The sequence below is a fragment of the Guillardia theta genome (genome assembly GCF_000315625.1).
Source record: "Guillardia theta CCMP2712 unplaced genomic scaffold GUITHscaffold_12, whole genome shotgun sequence".
Taxonomy (NCBI): domain Eukaryota; class Cryptophyceae; order Pyrenomonadales; family Geminigeraceae; genus Guillardia; species Guillardia theta.
The window spans coordinates 346,856-366,875 of record NW_005434662.1 but is presented as its reverse complement, the minus strand read 5'-3'; the positions used below and the strand labels follow the sequence as shown (position 1 = coordinate 366,875).

The 20,020-nt window shown below is 57.8% G+C and overlaps 6 protein-coding genes across 6 annotated transcripts; 3 read left to right on the top strand and 3 right to left on the bottom strand.

The window, feature by feature from the left end:
* Window positions 1-132: 132 nt before the first annotated feature.
* On the top strand, window positions 133-1,056 carry GUITHDRAFT_134645 (hypothetical protein; the record flags this gene model as incomplete). Its single annotated transcript, XM_005838053.1, has 2 exons — window positions 133-145; window positions 446-1,056. 2 exons carry the CDS (start codon window positions 133-135, stop codon window positions 1,054-1,056), a joined length of 624 nt encoding a protein of 207 aa, XP_005838110.1.
* Window positions 1,057-1,508: 452 nt separating this feature from the next.
* GUITHDRAFT_103050 (hypothetical protein) lies at window positions 1,509-7,943 on the bottom strand (the record flags this gene model as incomplete). The annotated part of the gene is made up of 14 exons (XM_005838052.1): window positions 1,509-1,538; window positions 1,588-1,658; window positions 1,934-2,009; window positions 2,064-2,138; window positions 2,558-2,623; window positions 2,680-5,345; window positions 5,591-5,665; window positions 5,711-5,801; window positions 5,860-5,945; window positions 6,000-6,191; window positions 6,242-6,389; window positions 6,442-6,483; window positions 6,531-7,209; window positions 7,555-7,943. 14 exons carry the CDS (start codon window positions 7,941-7,943, stop codon window positions 1,509-1,511), a joined length of 4,686 nt encoding a protein of 1,561 aa, XP_005838109.1.
* An 801-nt stretch (window positions 7,944-8,744) lies between these two features.
* On the top strand, window positions 8,745-9,612 carry GUITHDRAFT_103049 (hypothetical protein; the record flags this gene model as incomplete). Its single annotated transcript, XM_005838051.1, has 3 exons — window positions 8,745-8,789; window positions 8,987-9,136; window positions 9,190-9,612. The coding sequence occupies 3 exons, from the start codon at window positions 8,745-8,747 to the stop codon at window positions 9,610-9,612; spliced, it is 618 nt and encodes a 205-aa protein (XP_005838108.1).
* Window positions 9,613-10,126: 514 nt separating this feature from the next.
* Window positions 10,127-12,506, bottom strand: GUITHDRAFT_161619 (hypothetical protein; the record flags this gene model as incomplete). The annotated part of the gene is made up of 11 exons (XM_005838050.1): window positions 12,398-12,506; window positions 12,032-12,177; window positions 11,851-11,988; window positions 11,742-11,806; window positions 11,566-11,677; window positions 11,380-11,504; window positions 11,272-11,323; window positions 11,092-11,141; window positions 10,907-10,964; window positions 10,666-10,734; window positions 10,127-10,294 (listed from the first exon to the last, which is right to left on the bottom strand). The coding sequence occupies exons 1-11, from the start codon at window positions 12,489-12,491 to the stop codon at window positions 10,127-10,129; spliced, it is 1,077 nt and encodes a 358-aa protein (XP_005838107.1). The 5' UTR covers window positions 12,492-12,506.
* Window positions 12,507-12,709: 203 nt separating this feature from the next.
* GUITHDRAFT_134642 (hypothetical protein) lies at window positions 12,710-15,763 on the top strand (the record flags this gene model as incomplete). The annotated part of the gene is made up of 16 exons (XM_005838049.1): window positions 12,710-12,801; window positions 12,901-13,030; window positions 13,075-13,249; window positions 13,313-13,373; window positions 13,394-13,444; window positions 13,486-13,527; window positions 13,581-13,670; window positions 13,693-13,741; window positions 13,827-13,879; window positions 13,929-13,998; window positions 14,051-14,139; window positions 14,198-14,259; window positions 14,312-14,394; window positions 14,442-14,526; window positions 15,050-15,249; window positions 15,602-15,763. 16 exons carry the CDS (start codon window positions 12,710-12,712, stop codon window positions 15,761-15,763), a joined length of 1,494 nt encoding a protein of 497 aa, XP_005838106.1.
* A 1,122-nt stretch (window positions 15,764-16,885) lies between these two features.
* Window positions 16,886-19,687, bottom strand: GUITHDRAFT_103046 (hypothetical protein; the record flags this gene model as incomplete). Its single annotated transcript, XM_005838048.1, has 14 exons — window positions 16,886-17,129; window positions 17,377-17,975; window positions 18,153-18,272; window positions 18,318-18,404; window positions 18,459-18,513; window positions 18,652-18,704; window positions 18,750-18,789; window positions 18,838-18,914; window positions 18,969-19,036; window positions 19,100-19,139; window positions 19,189-19,287; window positions 19,342-19,438; window positions 19,497-19,588; window positions 19,640-19,687. 14 exons carry the CDS (start codon window positions 19,685-19,687, stop codon window positions 16,886-16,888), a joined length of 1,719 nt encoding a protein of 572 aa, XP_005838105.1.
* Window positions 19,688-20,020: the final 333 nt, after the last annotated feature.

Sequence of the window (20,020 nt, the reverse complement as noted above, 5' to 3'; positions counted from 1 at the left end):
GGTCCTTTCATGATAGGGTGGGGTAGTACACAAGGTGCTGTTTTGAAGTAAAAAAGCAGGGTAGTATGGTACACAAAATATTTGAGGTGGGGGTAGGGTTCACAGAAACTGGGGGTTGACTTGCGACTCCCCATGGCAGGTCAAGGTGAGTGGAGGGAGGGCCAGGGACAAGGAGGAGAGGAGGAGGAGAGGAGGAGAGACAAGAATGCATTCATCAACGAGCATGCGATCTGTGTGGTTGGCGCCTTGCATTGAGGACGCTCGGGGTGCTCATGGTATGAGTGGAGAGAGCGTGCGCACGAGGGTTTGGTGATGGTGGGAGCGAATCATACGTATCAGACATCATGATTCTAGCTCGTGCCTTACTGATGGTTCTTGATGACTGACTCGTAGGATTTCTCAGGAAATCGGAGGGGAGGACAGCATCTTGTTGAAGTACCTGTAGGGAAGGACGTCCTTCACGTATGGGAGAAGTGGAAGGAGGAGGAGCATGTTTGGCCTGCGAGCCGAATCTTCGCAGATTATCTCATCAGTCACCCGACCTCTCTCCCCAACAACGCCAAGGTCGTCGAGGTTGGGGCGGGGACGGGAGTTTTGTCCATGGGAATCGCTATGGGAGTGGGAGGTGTCGGGTCGGTTACAGCCACCGACGGCAGCAGGGACGCGCTGAAGAACCTGAGGAAGAACGTCGTGCAGAACGGTCTCTCCTCCAAGATCGATGTGAAGCACCTCGAGTGGAGAGACGACCTTCCGTCCTGGATGGGCGGGGTGGACGTGATTGTGGGCTCGGACGTGGTATACGGGGATACCACGCACTCCACGTCCTACTTCTTCCTGTCGCGGATGGTGGCAGAGGTTCTTGGGAGAGGTCAGGGGAAGCAGGAGGAAGGCATGGGGATGAGTGCTGCAAAGGCGATGTTCATGCTGCAGGTGCGGGGGAAGGACTATGAAGCTTCGAGTGTGAACAAGTTTGTGGAGGACCTGGAGAGGAGGGGACTGCATGTGGAATTCCTCGAGATCCCTGAGGGGGTCGACAACATGCAAGAGAAAATGTGAGCCTGCGTACGTGTGCGATTGTCTCCTGTACATGTATGAAAGAGGGGATGATGGCGATGTGGTGATGTGGGTGTGGTGGAGGTGGAGGAAGTGAAGAGGTGGAGGGGTCTGAGAGCGAACGAATTTGTGTTGGTGATGACGAAGGCAGTAATCATGGAACACAGGGTTTTGATCGATATTTCGAGGACAGATAGGGCAGTTGACGACAAGTCTCTTGTCTTCAACTCGAGAGGAGGGGTCGGCGAGTCGGGGGGGGAGCAGCCTGATGGGACAGGCGTCGATGTAGACGCTGAGATCGTACAATGGCTGTCGTCTTGTGTTGATTGAAGAGGGGGGGGGTGTTGTGACTTTGCAACATTTACATTACACGACATTTTGACATACCTATGACATGAACCATTATGGAGAAGAAGCCTTGATGACAAGAGCGAACTCTCTCCCTCTCTCTTCTCTCATTCGTTGAACACCATTCTCTGGATGTCCTGTGGAAGACAGTCAGCAACGATGATGCAGACAGCGAGCGAGTTCAACATCGATAGATTGAATGTTGGCGTTGTTGTCGACTGGAGACTTGTACTTGTCCGGATCAGCGGATGTCGCATCTGACCATGGCCACCGTCATGAGCACAAGGCTGGAGGGAGGGGAGAAGCAGGTGGAAGAGAGTAAGGGACGGAGAGAGGTAGGGAGGAGGGAAAGACGGAGCAGAAACGGAGCAGGGAAAATAGGAGAGAGACAACCAAGGACAAGGTAGATGAAGGAGCGGAGGAGAGCATGTAAGGGACATATGATAGTGAAGGCGGAAGGAGGATGGAGGAGGAGGAGGAGGGACAGAGAAACGAAGGAGAAGCTTGAAGGCAGGAGCAAGGAGTGGTCGACCTGCAAGGGCCTTGTCTGCAGTGTTGTATCCTGCTTCGGTGATAGCGTTCAATTTGTCGATCTTGACCTTCAGTTGCTGCGGGGAAGGGGAGGGTGAGAAACGTGCGCGGAGAGGCTCGAGGTGTCAAACCTTCAACTCGACGTCAACGATCTCTCTCATGGCCTCCAGCTCCTTCTTTGTCATGTTCACGAAGATTTCCACGCGCTGTGCATTTCTCAAGTCAGAAGGAGAAGGCGAGATGAAAGGAGTGGTTGTGCGATGTTGTCAACGAAGTGCAGTTGTTGTGACATGTGCGGATGGGATTGAGACATATTCTTGTGATCGTCTTTGGATTGTGACAATGCTTCAGCGGCATTTGGGCTCAGATTGTGTCGGTTCCTCGTGCTGTGCGCACTCTGCCGATATCTTATCATTCTATGTTGTGACTGTGAATGTGAAGTTGTGTATACGCGGACGTCAAGACTTGGGTATGTGAATGCGAGAATGTGCAGTCCGTGAAAGTGAGAATGTGAATGGGACGGTGATAGTGATGGTGATGGTGATGGTGATGGTGATAATGATGACAATGACTATGATGATGATGGAGATGATGATGGTGATAGTTGTCTTTTCATCTCCTCAACCTGCTCCACTCGTTCAGCTTCCTCCTCCAGTTGCTTCACCAGCTCATCCCGCCGAGTGATGGAGACCTGCAAGACAGTCAGGACTACGCGCAGACGAACGGGCTGGTCGAGCTGCTACTGACCGTCCCATTCTTGAGGCCCTTGACGCTGTCATGGCACGACACGGTCAACGGCCTCCAGACGCTCTCCGTGTAAGGAGATGAGGTGTCGATGATCCTTTCGATGTCCTCGAAGTTGAAGAGGTCTTGCACGCGTGCAGGTTTCTTGCTCCGAGCCCCTCCTGCCTCCTCCTGCTGCAGCAGCAGCTGCTGCTCCCCCCTCCTCCGGACGTCGACGGATGTACTTTCAGGCCTCATGATCTCTCTCCTCTGCACCTTAAGGCGCTGCAACAGGTGCTTCATCACAGTCCGGAGCTGCTCCAGGCTGGAGTGAGAGGAGGAGGTCCTTGCAAGGCGGTCGGGGAGGAGGAGGGCAGAGCCTGACGTGAACTGCCGCGAGTGTCGGCTGCTCCTTGTCGAACTGATGCTCAGCAGCTTCCTCCTAGACGTGTGGGAGACAGCAGGAGGAGGATCATGCGAAATGTCCTCCCCTGCTGCTTCTGCTGCTCTCCCACCTCCTGCTCCTGCTTGTCTGCCTCTTCCTTTCCCTCGAACGTCTATATCTCGTGAAGAATGTTGTTTCTCCCCCATCAGGAAGTCGTACACGTCTAGGTTGTACCAGTCTGATCCTGCCTTGCCCCCTTCACCTCCTCCTGCTCCCCCCTCTCCGCTTCCTCCTCCTGCTCCTCCTTTCTGCAACGCTCGAGACTTCAACTTGCTCCCTGCTTGCTTCCTCTTCCCTAACAAGAAGTTTTCAACGTCATCCAGCGGGTCCCATGAGCCTCCAGCGTCTCCCTCAACCTTGACGCTTGCCGGGGGAGGAGGAGAAGGTGCAGATACTTCGACTGTATCTGCCCCCTCCTCCTCTGGCAGATAGGGTTCAGCCGCATACAGAGCGTTGGCGCAGGCTTCCATCCTGTCCATCTCCTCCTCATCCACCTCCTGCATCCTCGTGAACTTCCTCACGATCTGCTCGTCCACCGACTGCATGAGCTTCAGATGGGACTTAGCGATGCCGAGCAAGCGCTGGGCGTTGCCTTCGGCAGAGGACGACGAGCCTTCGGCCTCCTTCGCCTCCTTCACCCGCTCATGGCAGTAGGTCTCGAAGCCCAGCCGGCAGGGGAGGCGAGTCTTGGTGGCGTGATACTCGAAGTCTGTCAGGTTGAAGAGGTCGTTCATGTGGAGCACTAGAGTTCCCATCCCCCTCGTCGCCCTCCTCGCCCGCCGAAGCAGCTTCTCCATCTCCTCCACGTACTTCCTCAGCCGCGTCATCGGCACCTCTGGCCTCCGCAGAACAGGAGACGGCAGGGGGACGCACACCCTCCTCTCCTCGAACTCTCCGTCCTTCATACACATGGGCACGTGCGTTCCATTGCCTCCTAGCGTGAAGTTCTCCTGACAGCGGAGGAATGCCAGGTCTCCCTCCACAGGCACGTCCAGCCCGGGCCGGAGGAAGAAAGTAACGACGCCATGGGGAGGAGGGTCGAACTTGCTGCAAGATCGCAGGCAGCTCTTGGCAGGAGAGAAGGAGCCGTTGGGCATGCAGGACGGGTGCAGACTCCCATCTCCCACAGGGAGGTACCCCTCCTCGCACCTCATCACGACCTCCTCTCCCTGAAGGAACGACGCCGTCCTGTTCGTCCAAGAGAGCTCCGAGCTCCATCCTCTCTCCACCAATGAGTCGTTGACCATGCTGGCCGGCGACGGGCGGTCAAGCACCAGGGAGTGAGGGGGAGCAGCGAACGATCCGCAGACGCGCATACAGGATGCAGCACGGGTGAATGTCCCATCCTGCTGGCACCAGGGGTGGGTACTCCCCGGCCCCACAGGGACGTAATCCTGATTGCATTCGATGGTGACGTGCTGCGATCCTCTTCCAAGGTGCACCCGACGCTCATTGGGAGCGACTGCCGCATGCTCCACCTCCGGATGAACCCCGCAGCTCCGAGCACAACCACGAGCAGGGGAGAAGGTGAGGTTGGAGAAGCAGACCGGAAACTCTCCTCCTCCTCCCCACGGCACGAACCCGTCCCTGCAGTGGATGCTGACGTTGTCTCCTACCCGCACGTACCCAGGAGGAGAGGCGAAGCTGTTGGGGGGAGGAGAGATGGGAGGGCACCAGGGACCATCGCACGAGACCTCCGGCCAGAATGATCGGTTGGGATAGCAGCGAATGCTCCTGCTCCTCTTCCCGTCCTCCCCAGCCACCAGGTACCCCCGGTCGCAAGTCACCTCCACAGTCTCTCCACTCCTCACCATGTCATGCCGCGAGACAGTCGCGTGCTCGGGCTGAGCTGGAGGGTCACACCATGGCTCGCACCTGAGCTGGGGACGAAACCTTCCGTCGGGGAAGCAGGTCTCCTCTCCCCAGCCAGCTGGCCCGGAGCTGGAGGAGACGAAGTATCCCTCCTCGCACGAGACGTTCACGCTTGCCCCCGCCAGCACCCGAGCTGAGGGGGAGACGGAGGCGTGAGGGTGAGGAGCCGGCAGCGAGCAGAAGGGGCCAGCACAGGAGAGCTTGGGCTGAAAGCGGCGATCCTGCTGACAGACTGCAACCCCTCCTCTAGAGCCGCAGCTGCTCAGCTGGACTCCATCCCAGCAGGTCAGGGGTTCACCAGTGAGCGGCTCGACTCTGGGTCGGATGAAGAAGTTCTCGTCGCACAGGATCGTCACGCTCTTGTTCACCTCCACTGCCGTCGATGGCGAGACCCTCCCATGTGCCACCCGCGAGTGAGCTGAGCAGCTTTCTCCTCCTCCTCCTCCTCCTCCTCCTCCTCCTCCTCCTCCGCCACCCCTCCTCCGCCACCTCCTCCTCCTCCTCCGCCGCCGCCGCCTCCTCCTCCTCCGCCGCCTCCACCACCTCCTCCGCCACAAGGATTGTTCTTCATCAGCCCCTCAGAGTTCAGTAGGTCTGCAAATTTCCGAAGATCTTCACCGCATCCTCCCCCTGCTCCTGCACCTGCTCCTGCACCTGCTCCTGCTCCTGCTGAGCTCCCAACAGACGCAGCTCCTGTTGACACGTCATCTCCAAGTAAGGCAAACCATCCTCGCTTACCCGAGCCGGCCGCAGAGGAAGGCTCCAACTTTTTCAGGGGAAGGACGCCTCCGTAGGGGGAGCCTCCTCCCACTCCACTCCCCGAAAGTCCCTGCAGGCCAGCAAGTCATACACTGACCTAGGTGAGAACGGTGGGGAGCGACACTCACGCTCTTGGGAGGGATGTAGAGCCCCTCGTCATTGAAAGCTTCAGCAAGCGCGTCCTCGACTGCTGCCCCTCGTCCTGCCACAGACGCTGGACATTCAAAAGTTAAGGTGAAGCTACAGATCTCATCGACAATTCACTCACATGCTGAGCCTCCTGCCCCTTCTGCTCCCTCCGCCCCTTCCGCTCCCTCGCTTCCTGCCATCCCGTCCTTTCCGTGTACCCCGCTTCCTCCCTGCCCTGAAGCTCCGATCCCGAGTCTTGCAAGATTGCCGTCGAGCGCCTGGGCAATTTGACTGGCAGCCCGCATGGCAGACTCGGCTGACTTTCCTTTCCCTGTACAGATACTCTCACACGCTAGATGCATTTCAACACGCATCTCTCACCAAACAGAATCTTTGCGTACTCCCCATCTCCTGCTTGACCTCCTTGCCTACCTGCAGCCCCTGCTCCATCCACTCCCTTCACGTATGACTCTACCAGCCCTCTGATCAGGGACATGTCCTGTGCGGAAAACGAATGGTCTCTCCCGACCTTGACAAGCAGAAGCTCAGTTTTCAATCTCATGGACTAGCTGCTCACAGACCTTGCTCTTGAACGAATTCCATCTGCTCTTGATGAGACGTTCCTGCCAACCCCATTCAGAAGTCTTCTGCAGCAAACCAACTCTTCTACCAGGTCTTTGGAGACCGCATCGCTCAAGCCAGCTTCCCCTGCTCCATCCTCTCCTTCCCCTGCTCCATTCCCAGCTTCGCTCGATTCCCCTTCCCCACCCTGGCCGGCTCCCCCAGCCACAGACGTCCCTTCTCTGCCATGACCACCATCCATCGGAGCCAACCCAGGTGCAGCTTGTGACTGCATGCCAGCAGGAAGGGCTGCCATCTGCTTTATCTTCTGAAGATATTCCGAGCTTCCCTCTGGATCAAGAATCTTCACAAGGCCGCTGATCATCTTCGACGCCCAATACTTCTTCAGATTATCTGCTCCAACCCCCTGCCCTCCAGCAGACGACGAGCTGCCAACACCACTTCCACCCACATTCCCAGCTTCGTCTCCTCCGAACCCCCAATCACCCTCCCTTCGCCCATCACCAGCTGCCCCATAAGGTCCCTGACTGGTGCCTCCGCTTCTGCCCGAGGCATCTGCCTTGCCCTCTACCCAAGGTCTTTCTAATCCCATTCCACCACCTCCGCTTGCCTCTCCCGCAGTTTCTCCCTCTCCCTCCCCTCCAGCATTTGAATATCCTCTCCCGTCACTTTGAGAATCAAAAGTGCCGTCAGCAGAGTTTTCTTCAATCCTCATTCTCTCGCTCGTTGCCTCACTCTGCTTGCCTCCCAAGCTTCCCAAGCCACCCCTGCCTGCGCCAACACTGCCTTGGCTCCCGTCTTCCATATCTCCTCCTCCTCCTCCTCCTCCTCCTCCTCCTCCTCCTCCTCCACCACCACCACCACCATCGACTCCACGTCTGTTCATCGGTCCAGTAGGAGCTGCTCCATCCTCCCTAAGTCCCCAACCATCCCTGCCAACATTTCCTCCTCCTCCGCTTCCTCCTCCTCCTCCGCTTCCTCCTCGTCCTCCTCCTCTGCCGCCGCCGCCGCCGCCGCCGCCGCTTCCTCCTCCTCCTGCTTCTCCTCCTGCTTCTCCTCCTCCGCCACTGTCACTGCCTCCTCCTTGACCTCCCTCTCCTCCTTCTCCATACCCTACCTCGCCCCCTCTGACTCCTGTTGCACTCTTGGAGTCAGCGATATGAATTTGCCGCTTTGCAAACTGATATCCTCCTTGTGCCATTTGGCGTGCTATCTCCGCATCTGGCAATTCCGCTCCGCTGTCAGATACTGGCAGAGAAGCTGCCGCCGCTGCCGCATCCTCTTGGTCCTGGTCGCTCACTCGGAGTCTTGACTGCAGGGAGCGCTTGTCAAACCCTGGCACTGCGAAGAAATGGTCAACAGTGCTCTCATCCTCGCTCAGCTTCAGCTCTCCTGGCGGCCCAGCCTGATCATCTTGCTGAGTGAGAAGGAGAAGGACTGTAGCTGCCCCGAGGACCAGCAGGCTCAGAGCCCCTCCCCACGCGCGCACCGGCACCGCCATTTCCCTTCAAGGCTTGTCAAGCCATTCAACTGTACTGACCGCAAAAAGACTATTTTGGGACTGACCGTTACAAAACGGTTGCCGGCCGGGCGGGTCTTCGGAACCCGGCAACGCCCGGCCCGGCCCGGCCGGGCCGGCGGCCGGCACTGATCCGGCGAGTCACTACCGTACTGAGAGCACAGTGATGGACTCTTGCAGGACTCAGTGATGCATTTCGCTACGGTGGCTGGCGGATCGCTCGGCGAACAACTTGGGGGAACTTGTGACGGCAGCGCTGAGATGGCCTCTCGCCCCGGGCCTGAGTCGGACCATGACGGTCGCAAGACTTCGAGTTCGACGGTGGCCACACTCCCGGCCGGCGACATCGCTGTACGTGAACTTCGAAAGGTATCAGTTAATGCCGGGTTGGGGTACAGCCGTGACCGCAAGTTGGCAGGATGGGCCCGGCCCGTCAAGTTGGTTCTCGCTGTCGGAGTTTTCCGAGTCCGATTTGAAAAGTTTGAGTAACCTGAGGAAGCCGGGGCATCACGGCGTGACTGAGAGCCTTTCCGAGCCCAACTTCCGGGATGCTCAGGCCCGCGGGGCTTGCGGACGGATCACCCGTGACCCGGATGACTCAGCCTGGCACGGGAGGCCCTACCGTAGTCACTGAGGCTCACTGCCGCTATGACCCCCCAGGCTGGCTAGGGCTTTGGACTCCGCCGGGGCGGGCCGCGTGTTCGACGAGCGGTGACATCGGATGATTAGTGACCAAATCCGATCAGAATCTCCTTATCCCCCTCGAAACGTCCCATGTTGGAAATGAAGCAGCTACAGCACGGACCCCATTACTTCTTGCGCCCTTTTGTGAGATATGGTTCCCGTGATAACAGGTGCAACCCGAACAACAATCTTTTCAAACACAAGGTTGGCCGCCCCATTCAAACTTCTAATTACCGTGGTCAACGTGACCATCGCCTGCGCTCACTCCCTCCTCCCTGCACATGTCCCACCCTCTCCCTGATCCTGGTCCACATGGCATGCCCATTGCTGACTCGCTCCAGCCTGCTGCTCCCCGCAAGGCCCCAGAGACGGTCGTCATTCACTCCAGGACCAAGAGCGGGCTCATCCGCAGAGACAAGGCTGTCACGGTGAGTCTGGAGCGGCTCAAGGGTCTCTTCGGCTCGAGCCAGGAAAGCGCCGCACAGTCGCTGGTACGTGATGCCGGTCGCAGGAGCGCTGCTGACGCTGACGGGCATGCGTGTAGGGGGTGTCGCTGACGAGCTTCAAAGGCGCCTGCAGGAAGCTTGGCCTTGACCGATGGCCTTACACGAGGGGCAAGCAGCGGCCTCCAAACAGCCCCCCGCGCAGCTCGACTGCCTCGCCCATAGTAAGCGACGGCCCTGCTGCACGTGTAGACACACACGACGCGGGAGCCGACGAGCAAGCGGAGGATGCCGAGGCCTCCATGCCGTCTCACGGCTTGACGACCTGCTCATACGACTTGACGACCTTGCTCGAGGGCAGCCATCTCATGACGGGGTCCAGGAGATCGACGGGAGAGCAGAGCGCCGGAGCAACCAGGCAGGCTGAGGAGGCGGGAGGGACAGAAGGCTTGTCAGCTTTAGATCTTGAGTGGATACAGGAGTATATGGCGGCCGACATGGATTGCGAGGAGGGAGCAATCTGATAGTAGAAAAACGTCTTCTCGTCGCAGCTACATGAGATGGAGAGCTTGGGGAAGATAGAAGAGAGGTACTTTTGCGCATGTTAGAGTATTTCCTGTACAGAAGGCTAGGAAAATGATGATGACAGATGGCAAGATATCAAACAAGATTGATACTTTGATGTTAGAGTGTGTATTGTACATCCAATGTGGAAACTCGAGCAATAATACATTCATTTGGTCAGACTGTGAGATTGAAAAATGCTGCATGAAACTTCACTGCATTGTTCAAATACACCAGACTCTTTCTAGCTTTGAAATGTTGAGCCAGAAACAGCTCTGAGGCGTGCACATTTCCTCCTCTGTTACGCGCAACTATTCCATGGAAAGACTGCTTAAGTATCCATTTACTTTGACGCTATCGCATACGTCTTTATGATGATACACCTGTAATCTAACATGCGCAAAAGTACCTCTCTTCTATCTTCCCCAAGCTCTCCATCTCATGTAGCTGCGACGAGAAGACGTTTTTCTACTATCAGATTGCTCCCTCCTCGCAATCCATGTCGGCCGCCATATACTCCTGTATCCACTCAAGATCTAAAGCTGACAAGCCTTCTGTCCCTCCCGCCTCCTCAGCCTGCCTGGTTGCTCCGGCGCTCTGCTCTCCCGTCGATCTCCTGGACCCTGTCATGAGATGGCTGCCCTCGAGCAAGGTCGTCAAGTCGTATGAGCAGGTCGTCAAGCCGTGAGACGGCATGGAGGCCTCGGCATCCTCCGCTTGCTCGTCGGCTCCCGCGTCGTGTGTGTCTACACGTGCAGCAGGGCCGTCGCTTACTATGGGCGAGGCAGTCGAGCTGCGCGGGGGGCTGTTTGGAGGCCGCTGCTTGCCCCTCGTGTAAGGCCATCGGTCAAGGCCAAGCTTCCTGCAGGCGCCTTTGAAGCTCGTCAGCGACACCCCCTACACGAATGCCCGTCAGCGTCAGCAGCGCTCCTGCGACCAGCATCACGTACCAGCGACTGTGCGGCGCTTTCCTGGCTCGAGCCGAAGAGACCCTTGAGCTGCTCCAGACTCACCGTGACAGCCTTGTCTCTGCGGATGAGCCCGCTCTTGGTCCTGGAGTGAATGACGACCGTCTCTGGGGCCTTGCGGGGAGCAGCAGGCTGGAGCGAGTCAGCAATGGGCATGCCATGTGGACCAGGATCAGGGGGAGGGTGGGACATGTGCAGGGAGGAGGGAGTGAGCACAGGCGATGGTCACGAGGGAGCAGCAAGGGGGTAGCAGGGAGATGGAGGAAGGGAAAGATACACTAGCTACTTGCGAAGGGCACCCCTTGACTTTTGTCTCCCTCCGCTGGACATGCGCAGACGTGCGCCTGGACGTGTGTGTAGTAAACAATCGGATATATCTTATTGCTGAAAAGGATAGTTTTCAATAAACGTCTAGTTAATTATCGAAAAGAAGTCATTTCGGACTATACTCCAACGAGGGGGAGGCGTTACCACCACCACCACCAGGACTTGACGACGGTGTTGCTGAAGGAAGGCTTGGCCTGGCAGCATACTCGTGACAAGATAGGAAGAGAAAGTGGGAGAGGAGGAGAGGAGGAGAGGAGGAGAGGAGGAGAGGAGGAGAGGAGGAGAGGAGGAGAGGAGGAGAGGAGGAAGGAGGAGGGCAATCACCTTGATGGCCTCGTACCATGCGAAGATCTTGGGGTACTCCTGTCGGTTCAAACTGTTTGCCGGGGGGGGTATTGTCACTCGCGGACATGCTTAGAGCTCTGTGCTTACCCCAGCCTTGCCTGCTCTGTCATCATACGTTGAAAGAACGGAGCTGAAGCTATATCCGCCAAGGTGAAGTCTCCCCCGAAGATGAAGGGTCCCTGAATCCTTTCCTCCATCCTACGGAGCGCCTCCTGTTGGTGTTTCAAAAACATCAAAGTGCAGATCGGTCTGATCAAGCCATGAAGTTCGTACATTCAGAGAAGTCTTGGATCCGTATCCGTTGATCAAAGCCTTCCCTGATGGGAGGACCTCGCTTCCAAGGAACTTCATCCATGCAGCGACATCGCTCTCATGTCCCTTGGTCCTGATGGAAAGGCACGGGTGAGTGTGAAGGCCCTTCATAGAAGGAAAACGGCAAGCATGCTCACAGGTCGCCAGTCGAGCCCATGTGCTGATCGATGTACTTCAAGATCTCGTCGGATTCAACGACAACCTGCTTCCTGTCACGTCACCAGCGATGAGGACACGAGGGGCCACCTTGTCGCCATGCTTCAAGACTGGGACCTGCCCTTTCGGGTTCATGTCGAGGAACCATCTAGGCTTTCCTCCGCTTCCGTACAGGCTGATTTCCACCAGGTCGTACTTCACCTTCTTCTCCTCTAGAGCAATCCACGCCTCCTCCCTCGTCAGCGACCGGCAGGCTACCATGGCTCCTCACCTTCTGAGCGAACGGGCACATCTTGTTTGTGTATAACGTGACATCGCTCATGGTCGCTTGCGATGCGCCGCGGACCCGGAGTACCAGCTGCTTCTTGTTGTGAAGGAGAGCGGCGGAGAGCGCGGGGGCGAACGCAGCGGTCGTTCCTGCGGAGTGAGGGTCAGCAAGGGAGACAGCATGCTAGGGTATAGAAAGCAGGTGGTATCAGAGCACATAGGAGGAAGAGAGATGAAGACTGGTAGAGGAAGGCAGGGGTGCTGTGCCATAGGTTCGCTGGCGAACGTTCCAGAATGACAGGGGAAGCATTCCAAGGTTTCTCATGACAGAGCTTTCGGCTGCTAGCTATCATGGCGCGCGCTCTCGTACTTGCTGTGACAGTATCCCCCTGCCCGCATGGCTCGGCACAGCTCAAGGAGGACGCGACTACCATGACGTGCGCTAGGAAACGCATGCGCGCCATAATTTCTCCCTCCCTGTCCTTGTCGCCCCTCCTCCCCATCCCTGTAAAACCTAAAAAACAAACAAAAAAGGACTGTGAGGAAACCCTCCCGACTGCCCTGCTCTTTCCCTCCCTCCCCACCGCCTCGCGCGATCCAGCGGGCACACAGAAGCGCTCTCCTAGCTCTCACGTTGTGTCCTCCTCGAGCTCCATCCCCTTGAACTGGCGACGTGCCCTCCATGGGTGTCGCCAGCTTGTCGGCCGTGGAGCAAGAGGTCCTGCTCGCGATCCTTCAGGACCTTCGAGTCTTGCGCCCCATGCATCTCTGCAGGTGAGGAGGAAGCTGAGGGATTCAAGCAGAGAACGAGGAGAGCAAGAAGAGCTAGGAGAGCAAGGATGAGGACAAGTGGATTTTGTGATTGGGTTCCAGGCAAGTTAGCAAGGCATGGATGGCATCGATCGATGTTCGTCGCACGAGTCTGCATATAGCTTCATTGCCGGCATGGAGCGAAGGAGTCGGGTCAGGTTTCGTGAGATTCCTACAGCGACTTCGCAAGCTGGTGCCTCTGTGTTCACTGATGACTCCTCTTCATGCCTGCGGCAGGAGGCCCTCCAATTCAGTCCTTCCTTTTCGTTACGAGACGTGACATTCCAGCCATGTCATGGATGTGAAGTAACGCGAAACTTGCAGCACACAGAGACAGATGCTTGCTACTCCAAGGAGAGCGTGCGAAGCTACAGCAAGTCGCGTGAGATTGTCACTCGGGACTTGCAACTTTGTGAGTTGGATTGTGTCAGAGCATGACGACGACAGGTGGTTGTGCGCTTGTAAGGCTCTACAGGCTGCTCCCGTTGCCTCGGTGACATGGCGCGTGCTACGCTTGCCGTCTCATGCCGGGCCAGGTGAGCTTCTCCGAATGCAGCGTGTCATCGTCGAACCTCCGGCGAGTCCTGGAAGCGATCGCAACATGCAGGTAGGAGCGATGGGATGTCAAGCTGCTGCCATGGCTGACAGCTCCTTTAGAGTACCTGCGCTGACGAGTTTGGACTTCACCGGGTACTGTCTGCATGTCTTTTGAGGTGGCTGTTCTGCTGATGGTTGTTTCAAAGCTGCACGTTCGATCCCGACGGAATCGCGATGCTGACGTCTGCGATGCGGGAAGGGGGAATGCCGTTGCTGCGTTCCCTGTGCCTGGAGAGGTTTGATCACCGTCCATGGCAGGAGGGTGCCGTCTGAATCTAGAGGGCAGGGTGCATATTGGGATGGACCAGTATGTAGGGATGGTAGAGGCGTGTAAATGCGTGGAGGTCTCGATAGTCCTTTTGATCGCAGGACCTGACGTGTCAAGTTCTCAGCTTGAAGAGCTCCACCTCTCACTAGCTGCTGACGACTTCGCGTCTGACCCCCTGTAACTTGCCGTCAAGGCTCCTCGTTCACCTTGTGAAGGGTTCCGGCAGGAGATGGAACGAGGTTCTGGCACGAGTGATCGGGTCGTGCCCTTCCCTAACGAGCCTGCACTTCTCAGAAGTGAGTGCCTGTTGTTGTCCGTCCTGCATGTTTTAGCTCACTTACACTGCAGGAGTCCCTGGAGCAGCCGGCAGCGTATGAGCTCCCACGTGCCATCTCCTCCCTCCATCGCCTTCAGACCCTGAGGGTTCATAACTGCAAGTGCGTCAGCCCAACGGCGGCAGGTCACGGCGACCATGCAGTGACTCTGATAGCGCAGGCGGCTCGAGGAGCTCTCCCACCAGCTCCTGGAGGACCTGAATGGCTGCCCCTCCCTCACGAGTGAGCCTTGCTCCCGTCTCCTCCTCCCCTGCCCTCTGACCTGGCGGCCAAGGCCTCGAGCTCAGACAGAACAACCTTGCCTCCCTCTTCTGCTTCTCCCTCAAGGACCAGCTGCAGTCGGGCTCGGCGTTGAACGTACCTCCCGTCTCTCGAGCTGCGGGGTCGGTGACAGGCCGTGCTAGCTCACCCGCCTCGATCTCAAAAGCAACAAACTGTCCCAGGAGGGCACGCAGGTCCTCATGTCGGCCCTCCAGACCCACTGCCCTGGTCAGTCTTGCCGTCTTGACCCGGAGCTGTAAAGCTCACACTCTGCTACCAGCGAGTCTCCGTGAGTTGAACTTGTCGGAGAATCAGGAACTTAGATCTTTGCCCCTCGTCCTTCTTGTCCTCCTCCTCCTCCTCCTCCTCCTCCTCCTCCTCCTCCTCGTCCATATCCCCAACCTCTATTGCTGTCCTCTGTGCCTTTTCTCTGCATTTCCCCTTCTCGATTTCTTGTCCTTTCGGGCAATTGTTTCCTTCTACTCCAATGTCTTCTCTCTCCTCTCTCCTCTTTCCTCGCTTCTCTCCTCTCTCTCTCTCGTCTCTCCTTTCGTCCCTCTCCCCTCTCCCCTCTCCCTCTCTTCCTTCCGTACGATTCTACTGACTGCTCCATCAGCTGGGTGTCGTCGGCTGTACCCACCTCTCCGAGTTTCTCCTTACCAATCGATCCGTCGAAACGCTTGACATCAGCTCCAACGCCATCGGTCATCCTCCACCTCCTCCGCCTGCTGTCAAACGTTTCATCCTTCAGGGCAACGAGGAGCAAAATCGCTGGCTGAGGCCCTGGTGGGCAACAGCTCGGCGGGGTCCCTTGCCGTCCTCAACGTCTCCAACAACGCGCTCGATCCTCCTGGTCTGTCTTCTCCTCCCCTTCCTGACGCGTATGACCTGCCGGACGCGCAGGCGTGGCTAGCATTGGCAGAGCGTTTGGCTCCTGCCACAGAATTCGAGGTGAAGGAGAGGAGAAGAGTTGATGGAAGACGGAAGGCAGTGGGGGCAGAAGAGGACAAGTCCTGGAGTAGGGGGACATGAAGGAAAGTAGCAGAGAGCGGATAGAAAGAACTGCGGGGAGGAGAGAGGAGAGAGGAGAGAGGAGAGAGGAGAGAGGAGAGAGGAGAGAGGAGAGGGGAGAGAGGAGAGAGGAGAGGAACAAAAAGAGGAAGAAGAAGTGAGGACAAGGGGGAGAGGAGGAAGAGGATTTCTCACCACAGATCCTCAGAGCTGGACATCTCCTTCAACAACGCGTGCTTCCAAGGGGTAGGCGCGGGTGACTGCGATCGCGCCAGCTGTGACGGAGGATCAGGTGTACGCGTTTGGCGAGGGCCTCGGCCGTGGAGAGAAGGAGGAGGAGGCCGCACTCAGCCTGCGCGTGCTAAACGTGTCGCACAATAACATCGGGCGGGGAGAGGAGGAGGAGGTCGCGGACTTCAGCTGGCTCCGGATGCTCCTGAGGGCGTGCAGGTGAGGAGAGGACGATCGCGCTGGGAACCAGCTGACGGTGTGCAAGGAAACTGTCAAGTCTCGACCTATCCTACAACCTCCTGCCTGACGCTGCTGCTGCTGTCATAGCGGACAACATTCGACTGGGTCATCATCGCTGCCTCCCCCTCTCCTTCGTCCCGCACACTTTCACCATCCAGCCCAAGAGTGTTCTCTCTTACAACTACAACTCTCGATCCTTCTCCCTTCCTTTCATGTCATACCGTTGGATTTCCAGTGTGCCTTTTTGCATCCCTCCTGCTCCTGCTCCTGCTCCTGCTCCTGCTCCTGCTCCTGCTCCTGCTCCTGCTCCTGCTCCTGCTCCTGCTCCTGCTCCTGCTCCTGCTCCTGCTCCTGCTCCTGCTCCTGCTCCTGCTCCTGCTCCTGCTCCTGCTCCTGCTCCTGCTCCTGCTCCTGATCCTCCTTCTGCTGCTCCTGCTGCTCCTGCTCCCCTCTTTCCTTTCCTCCCTCGGCTCCCTAACATGTTACGTGAGACAGGAGCTGTCTCTAGCTTGACTCGCATCTTTCTGCGGGGGAATCGACTGAGCATGCGAGGTGAGAGGAGGCAGGTTGGTCTCGTCCTCACCCGCAGCTGTCAGGGACGCACCAGCTCCTGGATGCCTTCCGCAAGAACTTGTAAGAAACAGATGCTTGCTCTTCCCCTCCCTTCCTCTCCTGCTCCTTTTCTTTTTCCTCCTCCCCTCTTCTCCTCCTCCTCCCTCCTTTCTCTCAACCTCGAGCAGGAGACTCTCGTTCCGGTTCCATCAGCTCACTCTGGGAGACAACAACCTTGACATGGACGAGGAGGACAACATAGCGCAGGCCATCTGCGCATACGACGAGGCCATGCAGCATGGTGAAGGAGGATTAAGAGGAGCAGGAGCAGGAGCAGGAGCAGGAGAAGGAGCAGGAGCAGGAGCAGGAGCAGGAGCAGGAGCAGGAGCAGGAGCAGGAGCAGGAGCAGGAGCAGGAGCAGGAGCAGGAGCAGGAGCAGGAGCAGGAGCAGGAGCAGGAGCAGGAGCAGGAGCAGGAGCAGGAGCAGGAGCAGGAGCAGGAGCAGGAGCAGGATGGGGTCTCAGTTGTTCACACATCTCATTCTAGCGGATCATCACAAGAGGTTCTTCGACATATAAGGCCCGTCCAGCTCATACCCCAGCTTCCTGTAGTAGTGCCGGGTCCCCACCCCCGAGATGACCGCGATCTTGGAGGACCCGTGCTCCTCCCTGGCGATCCTCTCCGCCTCCTCCATGAGCAGCGTCCCGTAGCCCTGGTGCTGAAACTTCGCGGGATCCCTCGCATGGACCGGCACTGCCGTCCCGTAGACGTGCAGCTCTCTCACGATGGAGCACTGCCTGTAGCTGGGAGTCAGCTTGGAGAAGCCAGGGACGGGCGGGGATGGATGAAAGTGAGTGATCGGGAGACGAGGAAGCGGGATTATGGGGCTACAGACGAGGAGGGAGGGAGGGAAGGAGGGAGGGAGGGAGGGAGGGAGGGAGGGAGGGAGGTTGAGAGAGAGAGAGGGAGGAGGAGGAGGAGGAGGAGGAGGAGGAGGAGAGTGGGGTGCGAGAGGGATAGAGGTAGGGAGCAACAAGGACTCACCCCTGCGTCAGCTCGGGGCGGAAAGTTCCCTCCTTGGTACACTTCCTGAGTCGCAGGAGGCCGATAAGGATATCCTGGATCGGGTCTTCGTAGGACAGGAAAGTCTCCCACCCGCCGTTGGCCACGTAGTCCCTCCGGATCAGCTCCACCTGCTCAGGCTTGACGTTCTTATGGATCTCCTGGATCCCGACCTCGCGCGTCCTCACGTCCCTGCAGCGCAGCCCGAGCTCCTTCATCCTGTCCAGCGCCAGCTCTCGGAGGTTGCCGTGCTCGACCCCTGAGGAGACGAGGGGCATGGGGATGTCGCGCTGTATGCGGTAGATGCGCGTCCATGGCGGGACCAGCGCTAGGATGTGAGCCACCAGGTCGATGAGCAGCTCGGGCGAGTAGTTCTTGTACCTCCCCGTCCTCCACAGCTCGTACAGCCCGGTGCCGCGGATGACGAGGGTGGGGTAGAGCTTCAGTCCGTCCGTGCGGAACGAGGGGTTCTCAAAGTACTCTCGGAACTGCCGCATGTCTCGCTCGTACCCGACGTTGGGCAAGTCAGGCATCATGTGGGCTACGATCTTGTACCCCGCGTCCTTCCCTAGCTGGAAGCACTGCTCGCACAGTCAGCCCTTCCTCTCGCCCTGCCCATCAACTGTCTGCCTCCCACGTTCTAGCGCGCATGCTCTTCCTTCCTCTGCAGCACCATCCTTGTCCTCTGCTCCTTCCGACCTGCATACCTTCCTGCTTGCTCCTCCTCCTCCTCCTCTTCCTCCTCCTCCTCCTCTCACCTCACACACAGCCTTCACCGTGTGCCCTCTATTGGTGTCCCTCGCCACGTCCTCATAAACGCTCTGCACGCCGATCTCGAGTCGGGTGCACCCGTATGACAGCATCGAGCTCAGGTGGGGCTGAGCTGGGGTCAACAAGCATCGCCCGTTTCTCTCCTCGCTCACCTTGAGGCAGTAGTCTGGACGAGTCTCGATTGTGATGCCAATACACTTGCTGTTGCTCTGCTCAGAGTACTTGATTGCTTCTTCCACCTGGCGGCAGCAGTGAGGGGAGCAAGAGGGGAGGCCCAGGCCATCGCCCCGCACCGAGTTCGACGAGTGGCCGGAGAGCGCATCGTGCAGGTTGCGGATGAAATAGTCTCTGATCGTGCCGAATGGTAAGAGGAAGAGGAGGAAAACAAGAATCAAGACAGACAGACAGACAGGCAACAAGGGAAGAACTGAAGAGGAAGAAAGGACATCTCCTGCAGACCGATAACGGACGGCATCTCGTTACAACCTGTACTCGTTGTCCAGAGACATGAATGTTCCGCCCATCAGGATGAATTCGACCTGTCCCTGCTGCTCAGGTTGACAACAGGAGAGCGATTGTATGACCTTGTCCGTACTATGCCCTAGCTTCTGCAGCTGATCGATCCTGGAGGAGAAGCCATCAAACGTCGGGGAGCCAGCGGGTCAGCAGCACCTGCTCTTTGTCTGCAAGAAGGGATCGTATCTCGCACGAATCGCTCGCATGCTCGTCGGCTCGTACCCCGTGTACGACTGCAGCAGAGACTATCAACACATCGCAGCATCACCTCCCCTCCCACTTCCTACCTGTGTCGAGTACTCGAAGTCAGAGTCTGGACCGCCGGGACAGTAGACGCAGACTCCTCCTAGAGGTACTGAGAGTTCAGACGGAAGCGCAGCAAGCAGGTTCTAGCTGCCTGTCATGGCGATGTGTGGACAGCGGTGAGGTTTTGACATGACAGCCACGACAGCGATGCCCTGAGGAGAACGTCACGAGGAGGCACGAGGAGCAGCAGGCCAGGCTCACAGAGGCTGTTCGGACAGGCTTTGCCTTCAGGAGAGGAACGATCTGCTTCTTGCTCTGCTCGGGAACTCCAGCAATGATCTGAGTGAGCTTCGGGATGCCCTATAACGCAGCGCAACCGAGTCAGGAGACGAGCAAGCATCGCCCCTGCTCTACCTGCATGCCGTTCCTCTTCGCGCACTGCTGCTTCAGCTTCGTGATATTCACAGATTTGCCCGCCTTGTGACATGCCATGAGCTCGCTGATGATGTCGCTGCAACTTGAGTCACAGGACGTTCACACGCTTCTTCCGCTGCTCTCAGGAGTTTCACCTGATTGTGCGAATGAGCGCCTGATGCTGGTCCTGCACTGGCGGCTTCACTCCCTTTGGCCCCTGAGCATGGCAATGCAGATCAGCGAAAGGCTGCGAAACTGAGGAAGCGAAGGGACTGGAGGGCGCAAACGGAGGCTTCACCTTCACCTTCTTGGTCACTTGTATCTCTGTTGAGCAGCGATCAGGCATGTGAGCGAAACAAGTGACACAGGCAACATCACGGAAACATCATCGCACATCTGATCAAGACTTCATAAGCGCGCCTGCCTTTGGGCGGCATAAAACCGTGCGAAGGGATACCAACAAACAGGTACGAAGGGGCAGCAGCAGAGGACGTGTCTTGCGTCCGACCGAGCACGCGGCTGCTCGCAGACAGCATCCTCGCACATCGATCATTCACATGCCATTCCCCTCCCTCTCTTCGCAATCGTGCGCGAGAGCCTACCGCCGTCGTCGGCATCTTCCGATCGCGCCATGGCCCCACCAGCACTTCACATGCAACTCTGGTCTGCCGGTGTGCTG